Raw genomic sequence first — 26,955 nt, forward strand, 5'->3', positions numbered from 1 at the left:
GCATGGTGGACCTTTCTCCTTTATGGTAAATTTTATTACTTTACCAAAAAAAAATTAAATTAAAAGGAAAGCCAGCTCCCTGCCCCAAAACATCCTGAAAACTATTTTCGACTGTAGTCCAACTACAACACCCTTGTTGTTGGATATTTTCAAATGGTTTCCAACCCATGCTTACTTTAAGGCAAACCTATCAAAATGTTTTATTGGCAAGATTGGTCTTAGCTTTGGCTTTTCTCTGAGGCTGAGAGAGTGTGACTAGCCGAAAGTCACCTGACGCTTGTAATAAAAAAATTAGTATCCAGAAGCCCTCTTCAATGGCCATGAGCCATTTCAGCCTAGCTTTAGGATCATGTTAACAGCTTAACAGTCAAAGTATATTTTCCAAAATTAGAATTTTTTATTTGTTGTTAACATTTTCCTCTTTCTTTTAAAAAGACGAACAATTCCTTATTCATAAATACATGGAATAAGATACATCGGCCAGTCTCCTGTAACAAGAAACAGATGGCTGCCATCTTGTGGCCAAGACTTCACCTACACGCAGCAGAAAATGTGCCATTCCTATATATAGGGTTACAAGGTGTTCCTTGTTATAAAGGATGTTCCCTATTGGAGGGTTGGAAAGCTTTTCCTTTTATACAGACCAAACAAGAAGCCAAAAACCCTTGCATTTTGTGGTGTAAATTATGAGTGTGGACAATATGTTAATTTTGCAGAAAAACGCGTTTTAAATTCAAATTAATACAGCCTGAGTATCCTATGTCTGAAATGCTTAGAACAAGGAGTGTTTTGGATTTTGGAAACTGTTTTTACAGATTTTGGAATACCCTTTAGATGGGGGATACTCAACCTGCACACATGAAAAACACTTTCATAAGGAAGAGGGAGCAGGCTTGTTTTCTGCTGCCCTGGAAACTAGGACTTGGAGCAACAGGTTCAAAATACAGGACAGGTGATTCCAGCCGAACCTTAAGAACTTCCTGACTGTAAAAAGAGCTGTTCAGCAGTGGAACTCTCTGCCTCAGAGTGTGGTGCAAGCTCCTTCCTTGGAAGCTTTTAAACAGAGGCTGGGTGGCCATCTGTCAGGGATGCTTTGATTGTGTTTTTCCTACATGGCAGGGGGTTGGATTAGATGGCCCATGTGGTCTTTACCTCTATTATTCTATGATTCTATGACCTGAGCATTATTGCAAGATTAATAGACAGGATTTATTCATTCCACACTGGATCTGATTTCTCAAAAAAATATGTTTTTTTCTCTTCTTTGTCTGGCTAGGTCAGCCAGATTTGTCTGGAGAACTACCTGCTCTGCTCTTACACTTCTTTATATGCATTTCCTTCATCTTTTTGTCCATTTCCTATCTGGTGAACCTGCATCTGGCCATTCATGTAATGCACCAAGCAGTACATTCCCTGCAGAGATGGAGAACAAAAGGCTATGAGTATGTCAGTGGTGAGAACTGCATGGCCTGTGACCTTCATGTGGCCATCATACCCACTAAGATCTCCCATGAATGAAAAGAAATTGAAGATTCTGCTTTCAGAAGCTTCTGACAACAGGATTCACCATTTTAAGGTATTTTCAAGTATATATCTCATACCTTCTGGTGCTGCTCACCCCAGGTTTAAACTGATAAAACTATTAGGTCAGTGTGGGAACACAAGATCATGTCTAAAAGATTATGAAAGCAAACATTTACCTTGCTGTTGTGTGTCTTCAGATCTGGGTTTCACACAGATGACTCTGGGTTTTGCTGGCTGCAATGTCTCTTGTAGATGCTGCTGCATGACAATTATTGCAAGTCATGTTAACATTCTGATGTTTAACAACATTCTAAGCAATGCAAGGGGAAAAACACTTATTTTTCTTAAGGAATGTGTTAGCAGTGAGCCCTTTGGGCTTTTGTTGGGGTTTGGTTCCAGGACCACCATGGATACCAAAATTCATGGATGCTTAAGTCCCATTGTATACAACAGCATAGGCAAATGGTGTGTCCCATATATAAAATGGCAAAATCAAGATTTGCTTTTTGGATTTTAAAAGATATTTTCAAACTTGGCATGAAAATTGACTCCATGGATATAGAATCCATGAAAACAGAGACACAACTGTATACACATTCATCATATTGAAGCATTCCAACTCAAGTTTCCAAACATTTCTCACAATAAATGTGAGACAAAAGTGGCAATGAGACAAGAAAAACTTGTGCAGAATCCCACAATATGGAATGAGCATGAAATTCTATAGCAGGCCTGCATAACCTGTGGCTCTACAGGTGCTTGGAACTCCAACTCCAAAAAGCCAGCTCATGCAATGGTCAGGAATTCGGGGAGCTGAAGTCCAAAACACCTGGAGGAAGTGATCCCACAGAAAGCTTCTGATAGATTGAAAAAGAATCTGTATTCCCCCACTCCTGCACTGTCTCTTGCTTTTAGATTGTATGTCATCAAGGCCATCCACCCATCCTGGGGATTTTAAGAATCCTTGAAAATAGAGTTTTTCAAAAGAGCGACAGTACATTACCAGGGATGCATTGTCCAGGTGAGGTGTCTGTCTGCTGTCTCCAAAGGCTACTGGAGAAACAGGTTGATCCAGCTCTGCAATGCTCATTGGTTCATCAGTAACGTCGGCATCTCCAAGAACTTCTCCTGTGAGAACAGTAAAGCTGTGAGTTAAAACCATGCAGCATGTTCCAAGACAGCCATGGACTATTAAAGTGGGATTGACAGCCTCACACATACCAAACAACACTTCACTGGGAGGTTGTTAGATTTATTTCTATGCTGCTCTCAGAAGCAATTTTCTCTCATGCTCGACTTCCTGCAAACATGTCTCTTATATTGGCAAAGCAGTAGCTCACAGTACTGCGATGATCTGGAAAAACTACAATGGGAATTTTGCCAGGAGCTAAAGAAAGCTTTGAAATGGAGGTTTCTAACTTAGTTCTAGGTAGCATCAAATAAGATTCAAAGCAAATCAGGAGACAAAGTTCCAAGCGCTGATAGATGGTCACCTGCTTCACTTATTCTAAAAAGCGCAACACGTTTCAGACACTTTTCTCTTAATGATCCTTTTTTTTTTTTTTACAGTGTATTACATTTCTATGTAAAGTGTAGCACCTGAGGAAGGGAAGCTCTGATAGTTATCAAAATGTGTTTGGCTGTTCAAAACAAATGAAGCAGATGATGAACTACAAATACATGAAGCTTTGACTCCTGATCTGCTTTGAATTTTCATTAAACCCATCTCAATGATCTTATTTGACCAAATAAAATTCAGCCATAACTCTCCCAAATACCCTTATTTTCAAAGTTCATTGCAAGAACGAAAAAAACACAGTGAATGCTATTTAAAGAGAATCAGTGCAGACAAAATGAGACCAGACACTTAACTCTGGATAAGAGCATTACATCTGCATTAACGTGAGCTACAAGTCACGTTGAGTAATCTGAATGTCATTAAACAGAGAAGCTGCCAAACTTTAAACACTGGCTAAAGTTGGTATCACCGTAATTCATTCATACAATTAAGGGAAAAAGAAGAAGAAACATGCAATCTGATGGTTAAAAGATTTGCCACTTTGCATTAGCAGAAGCTCAGTCTCCTTTTGTGTGCTGTTTTTTTTTTAAAAAGCAGATGTTAATGCTTAACCTTAGAGATTCGAAGTCTGTAAGGATGTACATTTATGAACTATAGCTTCCAATAACATTTCAATTTATTATGAGAATCAGGGAAAACCCCAGCACATGCTAATTCAAAGCAGAGTAATTAACTACAAGATCAACTGCATATTTGCAGACTCAGTGAAAGACATCAGCGGCAGTGCTGAATCCATAGCCTTTCAAGTCAGAGGAGTTTTTAAAAAAAAATGTAATATGCCATTTGCTACAGAAAACATTGATTTATATTTGAAATGTGGATAGCATCATAAATTATTGCTTGGCAGCTCATGCAGACACAGCTAGCTCATAAACTCTTGGAACCGCTCACTGAATTTATGACATGCAAAATAAAGGCAGGTCACACAAATGAAGACATGACTCCTAGTCTGCTGTGCAGTAACAGTTAACACGTAGATCTTGTATTTGCTAAATATCACACCTGAGGGCCTACTTTTAAGTAACAGCGTTAATTTAATGTTTATTTCTTCAAGGTGTGCACAAGGTCAGACGCTAGAAATATGCAATCTTTTATAACCAGATGATGTAACTGGCTATTTAATTGTTCAACTTCTAAACTATAACATAGGCAGCAGAACCAAAATGAAATATGACTGTTGATGGATTGATGCATAACCACATACATACATGAATAGACATACATGTGTGCGTGTGTGTATATAAAAATGAGCATGAAAAGGGGCAGTCATTCAAAAAATAATTATCATGAGTTTCAGTTTCTCCTGTGCTGTTCTAACTGCACTGAGCTAGCTTATGGCTGCTCTGAAACCTGTCATTCCTTTTCAAATAAAAAATTGTTATTGCAAAGCAGCCCCAAGTCTTTCACATTTGGAAGGGTTCAATTAAAGATAGCAACCTTAGAAGAAAGTGGATTTTTGGCAGTCTGAAAAGGGTACTTATTTATTAGGCCACAAAAAACCAGATGCAAACTTATGACATAAGAGATGCTTGACTTAGCAGCAGTGCATTTAAAGAGGACTTTGAGATTATTGTTTTTTTTTAAATAAATTTTTATTTTTTAAAACACAAAAAATACATACTGTAGACATACAAAACATTTACAATTCCCACCACCAACACGAGGATTGTTTTCTTTTTACATATTCGTTTCTTTATGAGACAATTTTTATATCTTTAACTTAATCCATTTCCAACCTATATACTATATAACATTTGTATCTTATTTCTTATGGCTTGATCTCCAGATTGATTCATGATATAGTTCTTTACCATTGTCCATCTTTCTTCCATTTCTCTTGTTCTATTTTCATTAGTTTTTACAACATTTAGTTTCACATTCATAATTTCAAATTCTATTTGCTCCACCATATATTGGTACCATTTATTTACTGTCCATTTTGATTTATCTTTCCACCCTAATACTATTACTGCTTGTGCACATTCAATTATTGCTTCTTTTATTTCCCTTTTATTTCCCATTTCCTCTCTTTTCCCTAATACCGCTATTTCCTTTGTTATGACCCACTCATTTCCTAGTATTTGATTTGACTCATTTTGTATAGTCTGCCAAAAATATTGTACATGTTCACATTCCCACATCATGTGCATAAACCGCCCTTTCTGATGACATCCATGCCAGCACTGACTACTCCCCTTTTTATAGTAGTATGCTAATTGGCAGGGTGTACGATACCATTTGTGCAATATTTTCCTCCTCATTTCTCGCACTCTGGTATTCCTTTTCATCCCTATTGTCTCTACCACATTTCTCATCTCTTGTTCTGTGATTTGCAGCTTTGAGATTATTGTTGATCAAAAACTGAACATAATCTAGCCATGTGGTGCTGCGGCAAAGATGGCAATGCTTAGTCTATTGCCTCAGGTTTTACTTCTAAGTTAAAAAGTATTTTTGCACTTGTGTGCTCTTTTGTTTATTCAATATACAGTAGAGTCTCACTTACCCAAGCTTCACTTATCCAAAATTCTGTATTATCCAACACAGTTTGCCTTTTAGTAGTCAGTGTTTTTGTAGTCAATTTTTCAATACATTGTGAAGTTTTGGTGCAAAATTCGTAAATACAGCTATTACTACGTAACGTTACCGTGTATCGAACTGCTTTTTCTGTTGTAAAACATGATGTTTTGGTGCTTAATTTGTAAAATCATAATGTAATTTGATGTTTAATAGGCTTTTCCTGAATCGCTCCTTATTAGCCAACATTTTCGCTTATCCAACATTCTGCCAGCCCATTTATGTTGGATAAGTGAGACTCTACTGTATATCCTGGATTTCTCTCAGTTGAAGACCAAAGGCCACTAAACTAAAAACAAAGTACAGCTAAAAACCTGATGATTGTTTTTTCTGTATTATGGCACTCCTAAGGTGAACCTATCACTTTCTGGGGGCCAAGATTTGTTTAAAACTATGACTTTCCTTTCTTCTGAGGTTGAGAGTGAGTGACTTCCCCAAGATCCACCAGTGGGTTTCCATGGCCAAGCAGGGATTCATACTGATTTAATCAAAATGGTTTTAAATGGTGAATAAACATTCCTATTAATACACTAAATGAAGATGGTTTACAAAACACATTAAACAGTGCAGGGGCTCCATTCAACCTATTAAAAAGTGAATTCTGCCAGAAAGAGTGCTCTGAAGAGGGCACAAAAACAGCCTCCAGGACATCCCAGAACAAAGCTATTATTGTGAATATGCACCTGCTTCTCTGCCATGTTGTCCAGGTGATGGCTTACGGAGAGCTGGCTGCCTGGGGACCTGGCTGGCAGACCGATCCATATAAACAGACCGCCCCATGAGGATACTTTCTGCAGTCCTTGTGAGTCTCGGTCTCTGGCCCTCACTGAGTTCTCCAGCACTGTCATCGGTATTCTAAAGTAAAAGGAAGGAAAATGAGCCAGAGAGAAGAAAGGGGGGTATACTTCCCCCACAAAAGCCACTGATGCCATGGTCCTTTGGATGTGGACTGAGCCCCCACAATGATAATAGCTACTCTGCTTCCCAGTCCAGCAGTCACATGATAGGTACATGTATGCAATGTGGGTGAAGAAAGAGGAAGGCAGCATCTGGAAGGCCCTGAGAAACATGTTGCTGTTCCTACTCTTGCACACAAACACACCCCAAAGTATATTTCACTGCACTTGATCTACTCCCAAGTCATATACATGCCCATATACATAGGATGAGCAGAAGGAAGGAGGAGGAATAACAGATATACAACGTTGTGATTCTCTAAGGAACACAGGTACGTACGCTACTTGGTGTTAATGCTTATCTTCTAAGTCTCTCATTTAGTACCCTTTCCTCTTATAGCAAAACCTGCCTTATACATGAGATCTAAAGAAGAAACACTTACAGTAGAGTCTCACTTATCCAACATAAACGGGCCAGCAGAATATTGGATAAGCAAATATGTTGGATAATAAGGAGGGATTAAGGAAAAGCCTATTAAACATCAAATTAGGTTATGATTTTACAAATTAAGCACCAAAACATCATGTTATACAACAAATTTGACAGAAAAAGTAGTTCAATACATAGTAATGTTATGTAGTAATTGCTGTATTTATGAATTTAGCACCAAAATATCATGATATATTGAAAACATTGACTACAAAAATGCGTTGGATAATCCAGAACGTTGGATAAATGAGTGTTGGATAAGTGAGACTCTACTGTATTTGTGATTCACTTAAAGTAGGAATTTCAGATGTCCTTTTCCATAGCATTAACCTCCATCCATGCTTTTCTCTTCCCTTCTAAACTGGTCAGTTGAAGATGGCAAATCATTTCTATATCTTGAAATGCTTTTGTTGCATCCATTTGGATATGAGCATGGTTAAAGATTCAGAATTTTACAAATCTGCTCTGTTTTGCCACCTGGTATATCTATACTTTCTGGTGGATTGTAATTTTGAGTCATGTACACTACTATGAGTGATGTGTAAGACAAAGGAAGCCAGGGCTAAAATTCTCAAATAAGCAAATCAGTCCTGGCTTCAAGTGAGAGGAGAAAGGCAACAGTCATGGAAGGTACAGCAACAACTGCTGGGACAAGAAAGAATCGTAGTGGCTGCCTGGGATTGTGCAGTAGAAAAGAAATTATAGTAAATAGGTATGAGCTGAATGTAAAATAAACTAGTAAGCACAGAAATATTTCACCTTCCACCCCCTGTTGCATCTATTTAGAACACAAAACATAAACCTGCCCTGGAAGTAAAACAAACTCTTTAATAAATGTCCCCGTCATAATGAAGACTGAAGAATGGAAGCAACTATATGAACCAGATTATTTCAATAACAGAAACTACCTCAGACCTGCAGATCTCTTCTTGAGAAGCAAGTGGGGCCTGGTTTAATTTTGAAAAGAGGGAGAGGACTGTATCTCTGTGGTATCCTTTGTGAGGTCTCCGCAGTACCTGCCCTTCACTGGGAGGATCATAGTCCTAAAGATGCATAAAAGAATTGTGAATGGTTACATCATACATCTTTGCAGTCAATCACTTTTGTGAATCACTTTATATCAGAAATAGTAGCAGCAAAGACTGAGGAACATCAAAAGGCCTGTGATGAGAGGCACTAAAAGGAGAAAGTATAACACTTTATCTGATATATATGTTAATATAATGAATGAATTACAACATACAACAACAGCAACAACAACAATAATAATAATATATGATGTAAGGAAAGCAATGTTCCTAAACACTGAAATCTCTAAGTCTTTCCCCCTAATATAAATGTGTAAATATATACACATAGATATCTATGTCACCATAGAATAAGTAACCTAAAATACTAACAGAGTCAGCACAATCTCCATATAAATTTGCTGAGATTCCAATACCTAAGAATGCTAAAGAAAAATGTTAATGCTAATTTGTGATTAGCATTATTTACTATTATTCACAGGTTACGTGTTCAAGCAACCAAAGGTGACAAAAGGAACTTTCAGACTAGTATAGATTAGTTGACAAAGGGCAAAAACCTTTCAGTCGCTCAGTCTGGGAGATAAGGGTGAGGAACCATTTTGGATTAGCTGGGACTAAAATATAGCTAAAATAATGTACTGGAACATCCACATCTTTAAAAATACGATAGGCTGCTATCTTGCTAGACTGGTCAACCAAAAAAAGAAAGCGTGACTAATCTGCTATTTCATGAAATCAATAAATTCCAATTTCAACTTCTTTTATTTGCAAACTGAACTGCCTTGAGTTGGTTCTACCAGGTTTTGTGGCTCTTTTTGAGAATCGTTTTAGCAGTGAATTGTTGTTGGAATTTTTTAGTCATTTACTCCAAGCTAAACGGAACAGTCTGCTCATTTCAACTGCATAATTAAAGGATTTCATTACCATCTCCTGAGCATCATGAAGAGAGCTGGCCAAACTGTCACTGAGGTTTGGAAGAGACAGTCCTCCTTCTGCTAAAGCTAGAATAACAGTAATAATAACAATAAAATATATAGATATAGATTATATATATAGATTAGCATAAGGCTGCATTGAATATTCACTCACAAATATTTCCACATTGAGAAAAATGTTTTGCAGATAGAGGGTGGTAGCTTCTATTTGTGTCTTCCACACACTTACTTTGTGTTAGTCTGCTGTTCCCTAATCTGCAACTTTTTCCAACACCAGTTTTAACACTTTAACTTTATTTCAGAAGGTCCCTGGCCATCAAGAATCATACTATGTAAACAATTACAACTTCATGTCAACCTATTCCACCAGATCTGGCTACATGAACCTCAATGAAAGATACAGCACATTTGGTCCACAATTGCTCTCTTATGGGAATGTGCTATAACTTCTTATTCTTAAGGAGTGCAGAATTTACAAAAAATAATAAAGCAAACATAGGTAGCTGGAAATAGTTTCACCTTTTACAGCCAGCAGCTGTCCATAACTATACAAAACTTCTCCTTCTGAAATCGGCTTGTCCGTGGTCTCAGTTTCCGTGGTGGTCAGACTTTCCTCTGTGGAAGGGCCAGAACTAGGGCTTTGCACCGAAGGAGAGCGTGCCCTGGGTTCTTGGGACTGCAGATCCTGGGGAGCAATTGGCACTGAAGCCGGTAAAACCAAGCTGTCTGGTTCCTCATGTTTCGCTACAGACATGATCCTAACAATGGCAAAAAAGAATGCACATTTGAACGTGATGCCACATAGGGTTGCTGTGGGTTTTTCCGGCTGTATGACCATGTTCCAGAAGCATTCTATCTTGACATTTTGCCCGCATTTATGACAGGTATCCTCAGAGGTTGTGGACAAAACATCAGGAGAGAATGCTTCTGGAACATGGCCATACAGCCCTGAAAACTCACAGCAACCCAGTGATTCCAGCCATGAAAGCCTTCGACAACACATTGATGCCACATACTTTTGATATTTAATTTTAGCTGACCCTTTAGAAATACAGTTTAGAGCCTAAAGACAAAGCAACTAAGGCAATGGAAATGCAGCAAAGATGAGAGTGCAAAGGAATAGTGCAGCACTTTTGACATGTGGAAAGAAAGAAAGTGGTGTATAAACTTTTGTAAACTCAAATCTACTTCATCAGAATCTTTAGTTACGATTAAGTTCCTGGACCTCTCTCTCTCTCTGCAATGCTCAAAATTTGGGAACGGAAAAAAAATCCGTAAGGGAAGAACGCTTATTCAGTATTCTTTTGCTGTCTCCCTTGTAGCTATATCTCTGCATCCTATCAACTCTAGGTAAAGATAACAAGTGGACATTCTCATCTGTGCAAAATAGTTCCTTTAAAACAGGCATGGGCAAACTTCCGGCCTTCCAGGTGTTTTGGACTTCAACTCCCACGATTCCTAACAGCCTACTGGCTTTTAGGAATTGTGGAAGTTGAAGTCCAAAACACCTGGAGGGAGAGCCCAAGTTTGTCCATGCCTGCTTTACAGATTATGATATTGATATTTATTTATATGCTATTTTTCTCCCTCTTAAAATAGATGCATCTCTTTACCACTGTAGAGTAGAACACTACAGAGCAGGCTAAGAAAGGGATTGTATGGCAACTGAGAGACTCACACAGCTCTTGGTGGATAGGCTCCTTCCTCGCTCTGTGGGCTGGGCTTCTCTTCTTCCAAAGGAAGCTCTGCATCTTCCCATGGGTTTGGAGGTGGTGGTTTTTCCATCGCTTCCCTGTTTGGAGCACGTTCTGATACAGGAGGGGTTGGTGTAGCTATTTTAGGAGGCGTTGCCACAGGAGTAGCCACAGGTGTGTAAACCACGCTAGCTGCTGCTGCCTCGGGTCCTAAAAAAGAGCGAGGAAAAAATGCAAATTCAAACTACACTTCTGGGTAACTTTCCCGGTAGCTAAAATTGGACAAAAAGTATTCCTCTCAATTTTATCATTATATGGCTTTGACTTTCTAAAAAAACATCTGCCCAAATGAACCAGGATTTCAAGGAAGCATGGTGCCTTGCAGTAAATGAGCGTCTTTTTTCTAACTTGAAAACATGTTTTGTTACCTGTTTGAGGCTGTTCACCATCCATTTCAGTCACTGATGGAGACGATGTTGGGGTTTTTACTGGAAATGGTTCATTTAAAGCTGGTAGTGGTGACTGAGGTGGTGTGGCTTCAGGAGTGGCCAGAGGAGTAGGCAATAAGGTTTCCTGAGGGAGAAAACAGCATATGGTAATTCTGGTAGAAGTATAGAATGGTAATTCTACTAGAATATACATCTATGTTGTGTGCATCCAAGTTGTTTCCAACTTCTGGTGACCATTTTTATGGGATTTTCTTAACAATATTTGTTCAGAGGGGGTTGTCATTGAGGCTGAGAGAGTGTCACTTGCACAAAGCCTTCCAAGGTCAAGTTAGGATTTGAACTCTAGCCTCCAGAGTCATAACCCAAACAACTGCACCATCCGGATATGTCCCACTTTCTACACTCTCTTCTAAATCTTCAAATTGAAGAGGGTAAGCTTGAAGCAAGTCAGTTTTAATTATGAATTTTAAAATCCCATTATATGGTTATTGGGCTCGAGCTGTGGCGCAGGCGGGAGAGCAAGCCAGCTGCAACCAGCTGCAATGAATCACTCTGACCAGGAGGTCATGAGTTCAAGGCCCGCTCAGAGCCTATGTTTGTCTTGTCTTTGTTCTATGTTAAAAGGCATTAAATATTTGCCTATATGTGTAATGTGATCTGCCCTGAGTCCCCTTCGGGGTGAGAAGGGCGGAATATAAATGCTGTAAATAAATAATAAATATTTTAATTTTTGTTCAATGTATTTTAATATGTGTACGTTATAATGTTGTGTTCTGCTTCAAACTGTTAGGAGAGGTGGGTAATAAATAAAATGTTATTGTTGTTATTGTTATTATTATTCTACCGTTTTAAGAAATTCCATCAGTCCATTTTAATTAAAGACAACCTGCTGGCATTTGCGATTCTCAGAAGAGAAATACACTGGGCACCACCACCACTACTCGAGTGGATACCAAAATCAGTGGATGCTCAAGTCCTGTTATCATACAATCACATAATAAAATTGTATAAAATCCCTTGGGTAAGAAGGTGAAATCAAACTTTGCTTTTTGGACATTTAATCAAACAAGTTCAAGCAATAGATGGTTGTATTTGTGATCACAGAATCTGTGGGTACAGGAGTGGAGAACTATAGTACAGTGAGCAAATATTTCATATATTGAGGCTCAGTAGAAGCCGGATGAAGTCACAAAGCTAAAGCCACAAGAAGCCTGCGGACGGATATGTCATCTCTTGTGGGATGCTTGAAATCTGGGGCCTGGAGGGAGTAGTAAGTCCAACTTAATGCAGTTAATCCTTGAGCAGCACACACAGATAAAACAGAGGAAAGCACATAAGGATGGGTTTCTATGATCATGGCTTGAGTAGGGATTACTGGTTTTCTTTTCACTTTCCAAGCTGCCCTGTTCACCAGAGAGAGTGGCTGTGTGAGCTGCATGAAAGCAGAGCCAGAGAAAATTCTGTGACATCCCCAAGCACCTTCAACAAACCCATTTATAAAGCACGTGTGTTTTAATAGAAGGGGTATAACATTTATTGTTGCCTTTTTTTAAAGATACATTCTTAAGTGTTTGCATTCTATTTAATTTATTTTCAGCATTTATACCCCGCCCTTCTCACCCCGGGGGACTCAGGGCAGCTTACAACAGTTGGCAACATTTAATGCCAAGAACATAATAATAAAACAAAAGCAGTACATATCATCAATTAAAACTATAAAAATACATTATAACATTTAAAACATATGTAAATTAGATCCATTTGTCTAAAAACCTCATGCTTCAGCCTTCAATCGGACCATGTCTATTGACTTTCTTTTTTATATTCAACCACGCTTGCATGCATTCAACACATGTATTTATCTACCAGGCCCCTCAAGCAATGCACAATCAAGAAAAAATGTTTGGAAAACATTTAAATATCAATTTATATGTATACATACATACATACACACAAACACATACAACAATTCTAAACCGCTTTTAAGAAAAAAGCCACAGCAGCCAATTTGAACTTTAAAAGAGAAACACCAGCAGAGAACACCACCAGCGATTTTGTTTTGTATGTTTGCATATACATACAAACAACTTTTTATGTTTTTATTCACAATAATTTCAATTTTTTAAGCCATCCTTTGAATCACTTCAAGTTAGAAACAACTTTAACGAACACAATAACAACAACAACAATGAAGCAGTGCATTTGAATCGCTGTTTTGGGGATTCAACCGGCTGTTAGGTATTGTGGGAGTTAAAGTCCAAAACAACTGGAGCGCCCAAGTTTGCCCATGCCTGCTATAGCATCTATTCATCACTTGAGATCAAAGAAAATTACATAGTGAAAAATAGACCAAATGAGCCTCAGACAAGTATTTTCTACTAATTTCAATTGTAGAATGTTTTCATGTGAGAAGATTCTTAGTTTTTAAACATTGGGAATGAAGGCATTCTTAGGAGTCCATATCCCCTTCGTCATGAAAACATCACTTGGTGATTTTCACCAGAATCTGTTTGAGTTATTTTCCTGTTCTAAGGACCCTTTCAGAGTTGAGGAACAGGACATTAAGAACAGGAACAGTGAGAAATAGGACATTAAAATTACAAAAAGATGCCTCGTTTGTAATTACAGATCCAGAACAGAAGGAAGCAAATCACCTTTTCTGGCAAAAGTGCCGCAGCTGAGGGAACGACTGTAACAGGAGCTGCTCTGTGGTTTTCTCTGTCACCAAGCATTGTCGCCACGGTCTCAGCAAGCGCCTCATTCACAAACCGCCGAATCATTTCTGAATCCACAGGGACACCAGCGTCCACAAACAACTGGAAGCCTGCGGCACCTGCAGCCTCAACTAAATATAAATTCAACACATATGAAAGCTAAATTCAAATTGGTGGGTATTAGGACTTGGCTCTTGAGAATCACAAGTTATGTTTTGTGAAACAGAACTTCTGCATTTACTTTCCTCTCTAATTTTGTCCACCCGCCTTGTAGATCCTTACAGGAATCTTTGGAAATAGTGCGGGATTCTATCCTGCTTGAAAAATAGTGTAACCACTTCCCCCAGCTTCTAGATCTTTTAAATAATTTTTAAAATACCAGGCATTTTTTTTTTTTGCCCAATAGGCTCCCAAAATTGACCAAACAGCAGAAAACATGCAGCAATTTCACTCCCTCGACCCCATCTCCAGGTCTTAGAAATGCAAGATAATTCCAAACAATTTGCTCAAGACAAATTGAAGGGAGATGTTGACAAGCTGGAAAGCGTCCAGAGGAGGGCGACTAAAATGATTAAGGGTCTGGAGAACAAGCCCTATGAGGAGCGGCTGAAAGAGCAGGGCATGTTTAGCCTGCAAAAGAGAAGGCTGAGAGGAGACATGATAGCCATGTATAAATATGTGAGGGGAAGTCATAGGGAAGAGGGAGCAAGCTTGTTTTCTGCTGCCCTGGAGACTAGGATGCGGAACAATGGCTTCAAACTACAAGAAAGGAGATTCCACCTGAACATCAGGAAGAATTTCGTCACTGTGAGAGCTGTTAGGACTGTGGTGGAGGCTCCTTCTTTGGAGGCTTTTAAGCAGAGGCTGGATGGCCATCTGTCGGGGGTGCTTTGAATGCGATTTCCTGCTTCTTAGCAGGGGGTTGGACTAGATGGCCCATGAGGTCTCTTCCAACTCTACTATTCTATGATTCTAAGACAGGAAGGGAAACGGCTCACTGTCTGTTTCAACTGTGGCCGATTTCTAAGATATTTGGAGGGTTAGAGCAGCAAACACTCCTCAATTTAATTGTTTAAAAGGGATCTAGTTGCTGCGATATAGCATAGTATATAGTATAGCATTGTGGTCTGGGACTAAGACTGACTATTGCAACTTCCGCAACTGCCCAAACCCAAAATCAATGCTTCCTGCCAACATCAATGCAGATTTGCACTCGACTAACTGGATTTTCTGAATTGCCTCAAAAGCCAACTCCATATCAAGAGCACAGGTTTTGCTCTGTGAAGACCCTTACAGCATCGTAGTGCAAATACCTATTGCTTTTGTTTGATGGATCATTGTTTGTTGCTGTTAAGCTGGGAAGTCACGTCAAGATAAGGAAAGGAAGAATTAGGAGAGCTGATTTTGCTCTAGTTTTTGACCTCTGTCCCTCTGAACCTTTGTCTGGGTCAGGCTGAAGTTCCAAGCTCTTAGGAACATGAGCCTTTCCTAAATTCAAATTACTTCCTATTCAGCTCTTGATACCATTTGAGAGGTTGGGAAAGGAGACAGAGGAGGAGGGAAAGGCATCTCTCTTGCTCACCGATATCCGAAGACACGGCTTCACTGTGCTCACTCTCTGAAGCGTTCAAGTCGGGCACTGCCTCTTTCTGTGTTGGATACATCCCACTGATGATTCGTGCCATTACCTCTTGTTCCACCCTGATAAAGGAGAAGATATACTTTTTGTGAGATGTTTCTATTCCCTTCTACATCTAATACAATGTTTTTGGTCTTTCCTTTCAAGCTTATAATGGCTTTAGACTCACTAATCTATATACTGCCTTAATCTATCCACTTGCAAACGTAGATGTTCATCCTTCTCGGCAGCTTTTTCCAACTTGATGCTCTCCAGATGTTTTGGACAATTCCAGTATTCCTCCTCATCACTTAATTTCTCCAGCCCTTTGGAGTCAGAGAGAACATGAAACACCTTGCAACCTCTACTGGAATTGATGTCCAAAATATTCCAGAGGGCATCAAACTAGGAGAGATTTTGTCAGGGTATTGTGAATTGTGTGAAATGTTAAAATCAATCTAGGCTGTTAGGAATGTTTTCTGTATGAGTTTCGGCAAGGTATTTCAGCAGCGGAGGAGTTAAAAAGAGCCTGCTTTGATTGATGTAACACAGGACCAATGGGCCAATGGGGTCAAGTCTGATTGACCGAGACTTCCTTCATGATCTGTGGAATGCAGGGGAGTTTACTGGGTGTTCGGCGTGAGCGTTCTCAGAAGATGGACGGGGAATGTTTTTGCTCCGTAGCAGAGGAGACACTGGCATGTGTCTAGGACTTATTGCTAATGAGTGCTACTGTATATAGCAATGTAAATAAAGATTAATTACCGTTGGATTCAACTTTATATTTGACTGCTGGCATTTTGTTGACCAGTGCTGATTCTCCGTATGAGAAGGCAGCCTGGAGAAGGAGGGATCGGTGAGACCAGGATGATGATTTTGGAACCCACTCTGCATGGCAAACATAGTCTCACACATCGCCCACCGACAGATTCACTATGTTAGGCTGACCGAAGTATTCCTTTAAATAAGTGTTTCCATTCTTTTCTCACTATTCTGATGCTTGGGTATAGCCCCATGACATCAACCTTAGCCTTCTCTCTTCAGAATCTGCAAAACTAATTCTTTACATTGTTTTTCTAACCAAAATTAGAACATACATCTATGTCACACCATTGCAACAAATTCATTTTCCTAATTCCTGCCTCTGCTGTGCCCCAAATAGTGGATGTTTGAACTGCAGGGTCCTCTCTGTTTGCACATGAGCTTTTGTGGAATGCAAAGTGCATTTATTGATGGAAGCGAAACCCAATATGTACATGAAAAAGAAGATCCTACAAAAGTCAGAATACAAAACATAGTCCATCAGCATTTTATGATCACTCCTCTGAGAACTCACCAGTCAACCAGCTTGTTTTCCAGAGTTTCCCGCTTTTCTATGATCTCATCCAGAACATCTGAAGAGACCTGAGGAACAGGAACAGCTGGTGGAAATGGGGGGCCGTTGTATTTTGGGGACTCAGTTTCTCCTTGTCTGTTGAACTCTAAGACTGGTTCCGCGAATTCTGGGATGCCAAAATCCTCAACTCCTTCATCCTTAAGAGCAATAAAGAGCCAAGCACATTTTTACAACCTCTATATCAGCTATATTATCTGCTTTGAGTCTCTTTTAACAGAGGAAAGTGAGATATTATTAAATATAATAATAAATAATAATAAAGGTAACAAAATCACATTCCTTAATTTTAACACCCTCGACATTCAAAGTGTGAAAAAGGAAGTCCAAATTTTATGCTTCATATGAAGTTCTGCAGCTTAAAGAAAACAGACATGAAGTATTTTTAACTATACCCAAATAATCAACTTCTTGAGTCACTTCAGCCAGTGACTCTGCCACATATACAGAATGAGTTTGCATCACTAAGAAGCAAGTGCGTCTATCCAACGAAATAGGTGAGGCATATATAAAGTATCTATGACCCCCAACCACCAATGCAAAATTGTCTATGGAGTGGTGGTGTGGGGGACATAGAAGCTGCAACAAACACAGTCTGTTTCTTCAGTTCTAATGGAAATGATGCTAATTAATGCTTAAGAACAAGAAGCAGTGACAACTGGCAGTTTATTGGTGAATTTGGTTTCCACTTCTTATGTAGGCATGGATTTGATATTTTTGCTCTGTCTATTTTGCAAGAGACAGCGCAATAATAATAACAGGCAGCAATTAAGAGACTGAGATAGGAAATGCTTTATTTTCCTCTAGAGGATAAAAAACGGTCTAAGCTGTCAGACAGGTTCTGGGTTTTAAGTTTTTTATAATATTTTATTAAAGCACAATGAATAATCTAAAACTACATATAAGACATAACAGTTACAAACAAACGATCTAAATCAACAGCATATAAACTCGAATATCCAAAAAACAGAAACTACATACCTAAATACTAGTTACTCTGGATTGTGCTCTGACTTACAAGAAGCACTGCTTGAACATCAAGCATAAAATGGGTGCTAGAAATCATATCATATGAAAGCTGACTGGCACAACCTGGGGATCACAACCAGACAGTGAAGACATCTGTGGTTTGCTACTCTGCTGCTGAATACGCTTTTCCAGTGTGGGATACATCTCACCACGTTAAAAGAGTGGACATGGCTCTTAATGAGACATGCTGCATTATAATAGGATGTCTACGCCCAATGCCACTGGAGAAATTATACTGTTCCTCATGTATTGTAACACCTAATATCCGTCGGGAAGTAGCAACCAATAATGAAAGGACCAAGGCAGTGACATCTCCAGCCCATCCTCTGTTCAAATATCAGCCAGCATGTCAATGTCTTAAATCAAGAACCAGCTTTCTACAGAGATACTCGCAAGAACACCTCAGCAAGCAAGAGTCCAAAAGTGGCAGGCTAAAACCCGGAACCTCAAAACTGGCTGATACCAGATGTGAGACTCCCTTCTGGGCACACAGAAGACTGGACGACTTGGAAAGATGAAGAGCCAGTCTTAAGAAATGGGGCCACAAAGTGGAATCCACGATATGTGAGTGTGGAGAAGAGAAAACCACAGACTACCTAGTACAATGCAGCCTGAGCCCTGCCACTTGCACAATGGAGGACCTTCTCACAGCAGCACCAGAAGCACTCCAAGTGCCAGCTTCTAGTCAAAGGAAATCTAATATAATGCCAAGTTTTTAACTTTGTTTTTTAAAAAAATACATTATAACTGTACCCTCAATTCGCTTCTGCAATGATAAATAAATAATACCTAAATAACAAGGGAACATAGATGACTTCCTCCTTGCCAGATGCAATTACATGTTCTGTTACACTTCCTTCCTTCTTTATTTAACCTCTTAAGTACTTTCCCTCTTACTTAATCTCTTAAATACTTTTCCAGAAACAGGATTCATTTGTCTCTTTGAAAAAATGGAGAAAGTCCCGTACCACATCATTCAAATTGCTGCCATAAAAGAGCTCAGTCTCAGCACTAAAGTTATGAAATGGGTCGGTATTCTGCTTGAGAAAGTAACTTTCTGGACAGACTAGAAGGGCCAGAATCCCAAGTGAAAACGTTAGCTCAAAGATTCTGGGAACTGTAGTCCCAAAAAAGAGGAAATTTTACAAACTTTAGTATTTTTGTTCACTGATGAACAAGGACCTCAGGTTCTTTTAAACACAACATATTTTTCTGAAGTGCAGCTCAGTTACCATCAAGAAAGTTTTTCCATTTACTTCATGTGGCTACAACAATGTAGATATTTATTATCATTCCCATATTACAGCCAAGAAGCTAAGATCAAGCGTGGGCAGCATGCCCAGAATCATAAAATGCCTCTAAAATCCAAGTACTCAAATCCAGATCTCCACAATTCAGGCACAAAAACTGACCCACAGGACCAGACCAGTCTTAAACCGAGCTTTCTTATCCCAGAAATTGGGAACTACAGAAACCCATATGCTTCTACAATGCACAGTTCAAGACACAAATGGTATTCCACACATTATCATTCACATGCTTCATTTATTTTAAAGTTCAAGCAAGACTCTTATATCCTTATTCACAGATCTAAAGACTGGCACGCATTTCTCTCCAACGAAATGCAGACAACCGTAGCAGTAATTTACTCTGACAGCAAAAGTACGGTTTGTTACCTAAATGTCAAGTTACTGGAGTGCTTTCCTCCATTGGCTCTTGCTGACATTTCTATTAAATCCAGCCTTCTCTGAAGATATCAGACCAGAACACATGTGGCTGAGCTGGAACAACTCTGTGATCTGGAGTTGTTTTCTTGAATGCCTCCCTTTATTCCACAATTTCTTAGGGATGGGCAGGGGAAACACTCATTCAGAACACATTTTCAATGTTGTACAACAGGCATTTGTTCCCATGGCTGTGGCTGCAACTGACTCCATATCATTAGTCCCTATTAACATTTAAGTCCAAGCGTAAAGCAGTGGAAAAAACCTCTCTCTTTTTGTTGTTTATTCACTCAGTCGCTTCGGACATTTCATGACCTCATGGACCAGTCCAGGCCAGAGCTCCCTGTCGGCCATCCACCACCAGCTCCTTCAAGGTCAAGCCAACCCCTTCAAGGATACCATCCATCCATCTTGCCCTTGGTTGGCCCCTCTTCCCTTTTCCTTCAATTTTCCCCAGCATCATTCTTTTCTCCAAGCTTTCCTGTCTTCTCATGATGTGGCCAAAGTACTTCATCTTTGCCTCTAATATCTTTCCCTCCAGTGAGCAGTCGGGCATTATTTCCTGGAGGATGGACTGGTTGGATCTTCTTGCAGTCCAAGGCACTCTCAGAATTTTCCTCCAACTCCACAGTTCAAAAGCATCTATCTTCCTTCGCTCAGTCTTTCTCATGGTCCAGCTCATGCATCGATAGGTTACTACATGGAATACCATTGCTTTAACTATGCGGACCTTTGTCACCAGTATGATGACTCTACTCTTCACTATTTTATCGAGATTTGTCATTGCTCTCCTCCCAAGAAGTAAATGTCTTCTGATTTCCTGGCTGCAGTCTGCATCTGTAGTAATCCTTGTGCCTAGAAATACAAAGTCTGTCACTGCCTCCACGTTTTCTCCCTCTATTTGCCAGTTATCAATCAGTCTGGTTGCCATAATCTTGGTTTTCTTCATGTTTAACTGCAACCTTGCACTTTCTTCTTTCACCTTGGTTATAAGGTTCTTCAGTTCCTCCTCGCATTCAGCCATCAAAGTAGTATCATCTGCATACCTAAGGTTCTTAATATTTCTTTCAGCAATTTTAACTCCAGCCTTGGATTCCTCAAGCCTCGCACGTCGCATGATGTGTTTTGCGTACAAGTTGAATATGTAGAGTGAGAGTATACAGCCATGCTGTACTCCTTTCCCAATCTTGAACCAGTCCATTGTTCTGTGGTCTGTTCTGACTGTTGCTACTTGGTCTTTATACAGATTCTTCAGGAGAAAGACAAGGTGACTTGGTATCCCCATACCACCAAGAACTTGCCACAATTTATTATGATCCACACAGTTACAGGCTTTAGAATAGTCAATAAAACAACAGTAGATGTTTTTCTGAAACTCCCTGCCTTCCTCCATTATCCAGCGGATATTGGCAATTTAGTCTCTTGTTCCTCTGCCTTTTTGAAACCCAGCTTATACATCTGGCAATTCACTCTCCATGTATTGCTGGAATCTATCTTGCAGGATCTTGAGCATTACCTTACTGGCATGTGAAATAAGTGCCACCATATGAAAGAGTCTGATTTTAAACTGTGCCATAAGAAGTTTGTGATCTGAACTACAGTCAGCTCCCGGTCTTGTTTTCACCATTAGCAAAGTTTATCGTTATCTCAGCCACCCATGGGGAAGGTTTCAGATTTTGGGGATTGCCTGATTCTGAAAAAGGGATGTTCAACCTTTATCAACCACAATGATCATCTAAGTAGATGTAACACTTTGTGTGTTTTGTTTAGTGAGGTTGCACTTCCATGTTGGTGCAGTGGCATCAAAGGGTGCATCTATACTGTAGAATTAAGTAGTTTGATCCCACTTTAACTACCATAGCTCAATGTTATCGAATCACAGGAGCTGCCGTCTGACACTATCTTTAGCCTTCTCTGTCAAAGAGTGTTGGTGTTTCACCAAACTACAATTCCCATGATTTCATAGTATTGAGCCATGCCACTTAAAGTGGGGTCAAACTGCATCAATTCTACAGTGTAGACGTACCCATGGATGTCTGGAGACAAAGCCACATAGTTTGCCATACAACCAAATGGAACAGCAATAATGGCAAATAAGGTCAAGGCTTTGTGATCAAAAAAGGACAAATCAGGTCACGGCCAGTGAGGTCAAAATAGGACAAAATATGATGTTGAAAAGAATTAACAGCCAAACTAAAGGAGATTAAATGTAGAAACCATTCAACAGTGAGGGAAGCCAACAGTACTCTTATAGCTCACATATTATTCATGACAAATAATGGATGGCCTGCCAAATATTTTTCAGACATTTTAATGCTTGCACTTCCAACAAAGCTGTTAAAAGAGTTTTATTTTCATGTCTGAAATATTTATCTGTTTCATAAAATGAACACATATACACATGTTTCCAGATTAAAGTGGATTCCCACACATCTTCCAGCCTCTCATCTATACAAAAGGAAGCCAAACATGTGCTGGAGCTAAAATGTTTTAAAGGCTTTGTGTACGAACAGAGAGCTGCCACTGCCAAAGATGCGGGATCAAAGCAACTCCTGAAGAAACAGAAAGGGGCAAGGAAAATAATGTTCCATTCTTTTAAAAAAAGCAATTATTTTTGTGTCTTTTTATTGCTGCTTTGTTCATGCAAGATGGAAAGAAAGGGCTAGGTAGTTAACATTTCCCTTTTTAATAAAAAGGAAATGCTTCTTCTAAGCAAAACCTTCTTGCTTCTGAAAGCATTGTCTATGTAAATGTACAAGGAGTATTTTTAAGATGAGAAAGAAAGCATACCCCAATAAAAATGAACACCATGGTAATTATTGCTGAAATTGCTGTTTCATTCAACAGTTCATCATTTTTAACTTGATGCCCTAGATGATAGTTTCTTCCAAACAGAATCCAGATACACATAATAAAAGTGAACAACAACAACAACAACAAGAACAACAAGGTCTTTGGAGGCATATATAGGAGTTGTAGTTCACCTACATCCAGAGCACACTATGAACCCAAACAATGATGGATCTGGACCAGAATTGGCACATATATGCCAAAACCTGATTATTGGAGGGGTTTGGGGGGAACTGACCTTTCTTTCTGGGAATTGTAGTTCACCCACAACCAGAGAAACTGTGACCTTCACCAATGATGGACCTGGACCAAACTTGGCACACAGAACCCACATGAGTAACTCAACCTACTGGAGGGGTTTGAGGGGACTGACTCAGTGGGAGTTGTAGTTTACCCTACAGCCAGAGAGCACACTGAACCCCACCGATGATGCATCTAGAGCAAACTTGCCCAACATAACAAACTTTAAGTACTGATGGAGTTTCTCGGGGTTAATCTGGCATGATGTCAGTTGTAGTTAATTCACAACTTTATGCATTTTGTACAATTAAAAAATGACTTTTTCAAATAATCCAGGCAATGCCGGGTACCCAAGCTATTAATAAACATACTTTCTGCAATCTAACTTATTTTGGAAAAGACAAAAAAGAAAAAAAACAAGGAGATTCTGCTTTACCATAATTCAAATTGCTAACATCAAGCAAGGGGAGATGGGACGGGGTATAAAGTTGACTTGACTTGATATTAGAATTTTCTATAGGATGGTGGTAAGTCAAGCTTAAGGGCTATAAGAAACAGTGAAGCAAGAAGCAGAACTGGGGACAGGATTAAAGGAACAGCCAAATAATAATAAGAAAAAATGAGAATATAAGGTACTGCACAGCTAACAGCCTTTATCTGGGAAATCAAAGGTCTAAATCCAATTATTAGTTCCAACTTGAATAATAAGTGTTGAATTATCAAGCTCCCCACTGAGGTAATAGATCTTCTTTAGTTGGGATTAACTGTTATTTATACTTAGACCCCAATGACACTTTTTTTTTCACCCTGAAAGCAGCCTCTTAAAAGCATATTAGCAAAAAAGCTACTTAGAAAAGTCATTTACTATAAAGGAAGAGAGCTTGGAACTTCTCAGAAAGATCCAACAAGGTGTCTGGCCTTGCTGAAAAGGTTTTTTAAGGGGGTGGTGGAGGCGCCTTCTTTGGAGGCTGATGGCCATCTGTCGGGGGTGCTTTGAATGCAATTTCCTGCTTCTTGGCAGGGGGTTGGACTGGATGGCCCATGAGGTCTCTTCCAACTCTACTATTCTATGATTCTATGGGTGGGGGTGGGGGTGGGGGTTATAAGCCTTAAAAATAACTTTTCTAAACTCTGAAGAAGTGGAAAGGCCTGCTTTTCCAAAGCAATGACACAAACATCTCATACAGTCTCATTACAAAACAGTAACTTTCTGTGATGTTTTAAAATGGTTCCCAAAAACTCTACTCCTCCAGATGCATTTTTATACAATACAATATGACAATACAGAAACAAATCATAATCTAAAACTTTGTGTTAGGATATACAAACCATTTGGATAGGATAAGTTTTAGCTGAAATTCATATGAGCTAAAAAATTAATATGCATGTTAGCTGCAGATTGCAATAATGAGTGCTGATGTTTTAAAATGCCATTTGATGATGTTTGCTTTTTTTAGAAGTCATTCTGGCATTTATAGTCGTGAAATAAGAGGTTTTTTTCCATATCAGGAGTGACTGGAGAAACTGCAAGTAATTCCGATATGAGAGAATTGGCCATCTGCAAGTACATTGCCCAGGGGACTAAGAAGATTATTTTAATACACAAAAAGGTAGTCATTGAAAGGCAACTTGTTTTTTTTTCCAGTGCAAGAGAAGGTATCACAAAACCCACCTGACTGACATCAGTACCGTCAAAATGTGCACCAGGAAGATGCAGATCTTCATCTTGGAGGAGACTACCATCTGGAGAGGACTATAAAACACAGTGAAGGCAAATCTAAAGGCTTAAATGCAGAAAACCAAATAAACAGACAACTGCAGAATTGCAACATAAGAAGCAACTCTCAGGATAGTGGTGAGGAGAACAATACTGTTAATTGGAGGTTACTTTACAACCTCCAATTAATCTATTTCTCTATTGAAGGGAAGGCAATCAAGATTCTTGGAGAATAGAGACTAACAAATACTGTATATGAAAAGAGATTTCTCAATAGTTAGTGATAGGTGCACCCATATGCCCATGAATATACGAGGCACCTGAATTGTCCCAAGCAGCAATCATAGATCTAATGGAGCTCTTAGCAATGACTTCAACCAACTTGACACTATGGCCCAGAGTACTGTCCCCCTCCATTTAATCATAGTTTACTAGAATCATAGAGTTGGAAGAAATCACCAGGGCTATCCAGTCCAACCCTGTTCTGCAATGCAGGAACAGAGAATCAAAGCACCCCCAACAGATGGCCATCCGGCCTCTGCAAAATGCCGCCAGAGAAGGATTCCCAGGCAGCACTTCCCATGCTGAACAGTCAAAGATAATACCAAGGACCCACTGTAATACAGATTTATGCAGTTTTTAAGATGCAAAGCATATGTATACAATCACATGTCAACCATGCTGATTTTAAAAAAACCTATTCTAGATAAGATTACCAAAAGGATTCGGATCAAGAGATGGTTAGCACAGGCTTTCCTTAACATGTCTATTTATTGACTTATGGTAAGCCACTCTGAGATTGTTGGATATAGGGTGGGATAGATAGATATAAATAAATAAATACATAAATAATAATATTTATTTCCAAAGGTTTTTCCCCATGTAATTGCAACTCAAGTCTTTTGGAAAATGTGGACTGTAAGAACTGAATCTTCTACCCCTTATGAAAACAAGCAGAGCCTATAAATGATCACACAAGCTGCTGGGGATGGGTGGATTTCTAATAGTTTTTGTCCCAAAAAAGTACCTTTCTGAAAGCTCTGGGGGAAAGCTTGAAAATTGTATGTACAGTGAAACCTCCATATTGATAAGGGGTACTTTCTAAGGACTTTAGATAATAGGAAACTCTATATTTTGCCCATACTTGGGCTGAATAGCACAGAAGTACCCAGAAAGGTCTACAAACACTTCTGGGAGGGAATATTTTTTGAAGTGTGGGTAAATGAAACTGTAGATACTTAATCTGTGAATAAAGGAGTCATACTGTATGTAATAATGCCAACTACATGGTTATTTTTGTCAGATGTACTACGATGTTTGTAGGTTGATGATTTTCAAGCATAAATACACTCAGAGAAACAGCCAGAGAAACAAGCGTGACACAGAAATGCTTTCTAGTTAGAATGAGTTATACATGCAGCTGCCTGTTGACATAAAATTCTCTCTTTCAAAAACAGCCCGTCGACCTCCCTCTTGTGATAAAGGAAACCTATTATGATATGATGACATGGTACTGTTTCAACAGGCATGGATCAGAAACAAAGAGGAGTAAATTAAGGTACCCATACCATGGCCTTTTCAGGAAGGGATGTTGAAGAAGCCTGGTTTACACTTCTGCTGCCACTTGAAATACTGTCAATATCAACACTCGGTAGCACCTGGAAAGAAAAACCCACAAAAATTTAACAAATCTCTCCAACCTCTGAAGCATTAAGTGGGAAGAAGCCACTCCTCAAACACTGTGTTTTTCCAAGTTGTGTTCCATCAATGGCAACAGATGCACGGCACTTGGGTGGGCATCATTTGGCAGTATCACAAGCCAGAAAATATCATGAACTTGGAAAGATTTAGTAAAACACATTTCCTAAACAGGCTTCATTTCAGAATTATGGAGAGAGAGAGAGAGAGAGAGAGAGAGAGAGCAAGAAAATCCAAAAGCAAAAATAATCCAACAATGTATTTATCAGACCAAGAGTTCCAGTCCTTTTGGTTTACAAGAAGCCTTGAAATGACAAGAACTCGGAAAAGGCCTGCCAATTTTTGAATAGGGGAGCCGACTAGCCAATATCAACACTGATCCCAATAAGTCACTGGCAAGAGCCAATTGCACACCCATTTTTGCGAGGTCAGAAACCCGCTGGAAGCAAATTAAGCTGACACTGCAGTCAGAGAAAGGCAAATAATCCGAGGGCCAAGCAATACGTCAGATGTAAATGGGGTGTTTCTTTGCTTTTGGAGGGAAATTTCTTATTTCAGATATTTATGAGTCTTTGGTGTTTAAATGGAAAATATATAAAATGGCAAAGAAAGAAACCTGCAAACACTCAGGGGAGGAATGGATTCTAAGCATCTAGCAGTTCACCAGAAGGTCCAAATATATCTGTGAGAGTTAAATGTGAGTAAGGAAATCCATGCTGAATGGGATGGGAAAGCATTGGGAGGGGCCTTTTTCTTAATCCCACCTCCACTGCAAGCACAGTTGGCAAGGACATGATTAGATA

The 26,955-nt window shown here is 39.3% G+C and overlaps 1 protein-coding gene across 13 annotated transcripts in view; it reads right to left on the reverse strand.

Moving 5' to 3' along the window:
* kiaa0586 (KIAA0586 ortholog) overlaps positions 1 to 26,955 on the reverse strand; it is a 105,754-nt gene that overhangs the window by 39,491 nt on the left and 39,308 nt on the right. For 6 of the 13 annotated variants that reach the window (XM_008120291.3, XM_008120294.3, XM_008120290.3 and 3 more), the window contains exons 20-32: positions 26,023 to 26,112; positions 24,410 to 24,490; positions 16,838 to 17,034; positions 15,466 to 15,584; positions 13,824 to 14,014; positions 11,149 to 11,293; positions 10,705 to 10,930; positions 9,546 to 9,784; positions 9,016 to 9,092; positions 7,972 to 8,106; positions 6,361 to 6,532; positions 2,528 to 2,652; positions 1,701 to 1,782 (exon numbers count right to left, since the gene is read on the reverse strand). In XM_008120291.3, the coding sequence (XP_008118498.2) occupies positions 1,701 to 1,782; positions 2,528 to 2,652; positions 6,361 to 6,532; positions 7,972 to 8,106; positions 9,016 to 9,092; positions 9,546 to 9,784; positions 10,705 to 10,930; positions 11,149 to 11,293; positions 13,824 to 14,014; positions 15,466 to 15,584; positions 16,838 to 17,034; positions 24,410 to 24,490; positions 26,023 to 26,112 (1,879 nt within the window). Of the gene's footprint in view, positions 1 to 1,700; positions 1,783 to 2,527; positions 2,653 to 6,360; positions 6,533 to 7,971; positions 8,107 to 9,015; positions 9,093 to 9,545; positions 9,785 to 10,704; positions 10,931 to 11,148; positions 11,294 to 13,823; positions 14,015 to 15,465; positions 15,585 to 16,837; positions 17,035 to 24,409; positions 24,491 to 26,022; positions 26,113 to 26,955 lie in introns of those variants that run through there. The other 7 variants (XM_016997264.2, XM_062968615.1, XM_062968620.1 and 4 more) reach the window with 4 other exon arrangements.

This window comes from Anolis carolinensis, chromosome 1, assembly GCF_035594765.1.
Source record: "Anolis carolinensis isolate JA03-04 chromosome 1, rAnoCar3.1.pri, whole genome shotgun sequence".
NCBI lineage: Eukaryota > Metazoa > Chordata > Lepidosauria > Squamata > Dactyloidae > Anolis > Anolis carolinensis.